The sequence below is a fragment of the Thecamonas trahens genome (genome assembly GCF_000142905.1).
Source record: "Thecamonas trahens ATCC 50062 unplaced genomic scaffold supercont1.66, whole genome shotgun sequence".
Classification (NCBI taxonomy): Eukaryota; order Apusomonadida; family Apusomonadidae; genus Thecamonas; species Thecamonas trahens.
The window spans coordinates 182,258-184,978 of record NW_013657614.1 but is presented as its reverse complement, the minus strand read 5'-3'; the positions used below and the strand labels follow the sequence as shown (position 1 = coordinate 184,978).

The 2,721-nt window shown below is 68.3% G+C and overlaps 1 protein-coding gene across 1 annotated transcript in view; it reads right to left on the bottom strand.

Moving 5' to 3' along the window:
• Positions 1-145: 145 nt before the first annotated feature.
• The window catches only part of AMSG_10953 (uncharacterized protein), a gene marked incomplete at its 3' end in the record, with an annotated part of 4,105 nt that continues 1,529 nt past the window's right edge, over positions 146-2,721 (bottom strand). Inside the window, exon 2 of the mRNA XM_013897676.1 lies at positions 146-2,700. Within this exon, the coding sequence (XP_013753130.1) occupies positions 146-2,700 (2,555 nt within the window). The remainder of the gene's footprint in view (positions 2,701-2,721) is intronic.

Here is a 2,721-nt window from a genome sequence, read left to right as displayed (position 1 = left end):
TGGCTGGATATGGTGCGCGTAGTGGGCGTGCGCAGTTGATGTGGTGAGGTAGCGGCAGCAGTTTTGGTTGGCTGGTTGGATGCAGACTGGCTGATGTGTAGCTTTGGTGTGTAGCTTTGGGATGTCGGGCTGGGCTTGATCTCGGCTACGGCTGGACGCGGACGCGACCACGGCGGCGTGGTTGGCGACCACGGCTGCGGTTTGTGGCCCGGTTTCCACGGCCTCGGCCTCGTTGGCCAGGCGTGGTGTTGACTGAGGCGAGGACGCGGGCTTTGCGCACCTGGCGCTCGCGCTTGTTGTGGTCCATCAGTTCGCGCCGAGTCATGACCGGCGACGGCGGCGGTCGCTTGCTCAGTGCGTCCATTCGCCGGGCGTGCCGGCGAGTCGAGACCGAGGCAGCAGCGGTATCAGTTCGTCGGCTGGGAACGGCGGGACTGGCAGCGTCAAATGGATTCGACTCGCCGCGGGTGGCGGCCATGCCAGCCAGCGCACTACTGCTTTTGCGCGGCGGACGCGTCGGGGCCGCGCCCTTTCGCGGGCGGCGTGACGATGCCAGCATCTCGGCCTCAAAGTCGTCCTCCCACGGATCGCGGAGCTGTGAGGCGAGGAAGAGCTCGAGCTCGTGGAGAGTGAGGCCCTTGAGCTCGGGCCGTTCCGCGACTACAGCAGCGAGAGCAGCCTGTTTGAGCGCCTCTCGTTCCGGGAGTGCCGCGGCTGCGGGTGCCGGGGCTGCGGGGGGAGCGGCGGACGCCGGCTGCTGCTTTTGAGCGACAGCCTTGGCCGCCCGCTTCTCGCGACGCGACGTGCGGGAGCCGCGTACAACTTCAACCCGCTGCACAGGGCCGCCGATGCGGCCCATGGGGTCGGTGGGCGGCGGCGCGCTGGACGGGGCCGGAGCTGCGACGTAGCCTGGGGGCGGATGGGCGTGGCCAGGCGGTACGTAGCCGGGATGGAGAGCCTGCGGATGCGGACGGGCCTGCAGCTGGCCCCACATTGCGTGAAGTTGATGCTGGTGCATTTGGTGCATGTGGTGCATGTGAGCTCGATGGGCCTCGATCTGGGCCTGCTGCTCGCGTAGTAGCTGCTGCTGGGCGGCGAGTTGGTGCTGGGCGGCAGCCTGTTGGGCAGCAGCAGCTTCGGCAGCATCAGCAGCGTCGCGAGCAGCCATTGCTGCCTGGTGCTCCTTGGCCTGCGCGGCGGCAATAGCTTGCGGGGACGCGGCCTTGGCTGCCGCCAGCTGCTTTTCCAGCCGCGGGTTGACCAGTTTGCGTCGTTCACCCCGCGGCGGCGCCCGGGTTGATGGCGTCGGAGGTTCTCCTTCAAAGTGCTCATCGTCCTCGTCATAGTACGAGTACGCGTCGTCGGCACCATCATCGGCGCCGCTGTCGGAACCCGGCAACGCTAGATCGACGCGCTGGGGCTCGTTCCAGTCTGGCGCCAGCGCCGAGACGACCGAGGCGACATCGCTGATGGAAGCATCGTCTGGCTCGCCGCGGAGCTTGTTGATCGAGGCTACAAGGAGCCTGTTCTCCTCGCGGAGTTTGGACAAGTCAGCCTCGATCCTGGAGGCTGACGGCGGCAGGCCTGTCGATTGCTTGGCGGCGCTCTGCAGCATGGTGTTGCCAAGCGTGGAGCCAAGCATGGCGGTCATGCCAAAGGCCGAGCCCATGGGAGCGCCGAGCCGGAGGCGGGCGAGCTTGCGGCGCAGCATCTCGTTGCGTCGTGCAGCGAGCATAGCCATTTCCTGGGCCCGATCGAGCTTGTTCTGCAGCTCGTCGACCATCTCCTGTCGGGCGTTGAGCTGGCCGGTGAGGTAGGCAGTGAGCTCATGGACGTCTTCGCCGCCGTCGTCGCTCTCGCTTTCGCTCGAATCGTGGCGGACCGGCTGCCTCGGTCGGGTCCGCTCGGTACGTGATGGCTTGGGCCGCGGCTTGCGCTGCGAGGGCGATTCATCGCCGCCGTCGGCCCAAGCAACTGTCTTGGCCTCGGCGGCACGGGCGACTCGGGCTGCCCGCTCATTGCGCCGTCTAACCTCAGCAGCACGGGCGCTCTGCTTGACTACCAGCTCGTCGTGGCGAGCGTCGCGGTCACTGGCGAGCGCGGTCTGCTTGGCCTCTGCGGCACGTTTTCGCGCCTCGAGGCGCTTGCTTCCCTGTGATGTCTGGGAGAGGCTGGACGAGGCGACTGAGGCGGCATCTGCGGTGTCTGTGGTAGGCGGGAGAACTTGCGCAGCAGCGGCGGCGTCTGCGGCGGCCAGGCGCTGCTCGCGCGCAGCCTTTGCGGCCATAACCCGGTCATGCGCGGCCTTTTTGAGAGCGGCCTCGGCAACGGCGGCTTTGCGGCGCTCCTCCTCCTCAGCCGCTTCAGCCAGGGCCGACATTCGCCCCTCCGCACGGCCACGGGCCTGAGCCATAGCGATAGCGCGGATTTTTTCCTCTGCCGCGGCGCGTGCGCGTTCCTCGGCATTGCGGCGGGCCTCGGCCTCTGCGGTGGCACGCTGCTCTGCAGCGACGAGCGAGGCGTGCTGCTGGCTTGCCAGGCGCTCGAGCTTGGCTTCGATGCCGGCACGGGCCTGGGCCTCGGCCAGAGCGCGGGCGTGAAGCTGCGCGAGCTCGTGATCGTGGCGCTCCATGAGAGCCATGGCGCGGGCCTCAGCGGCTTCGCGCGCATGGGCTTCTGCGGCTGCGCGGGCCTCGGCCGCTTGCGGCGTGAGCTCCGCGG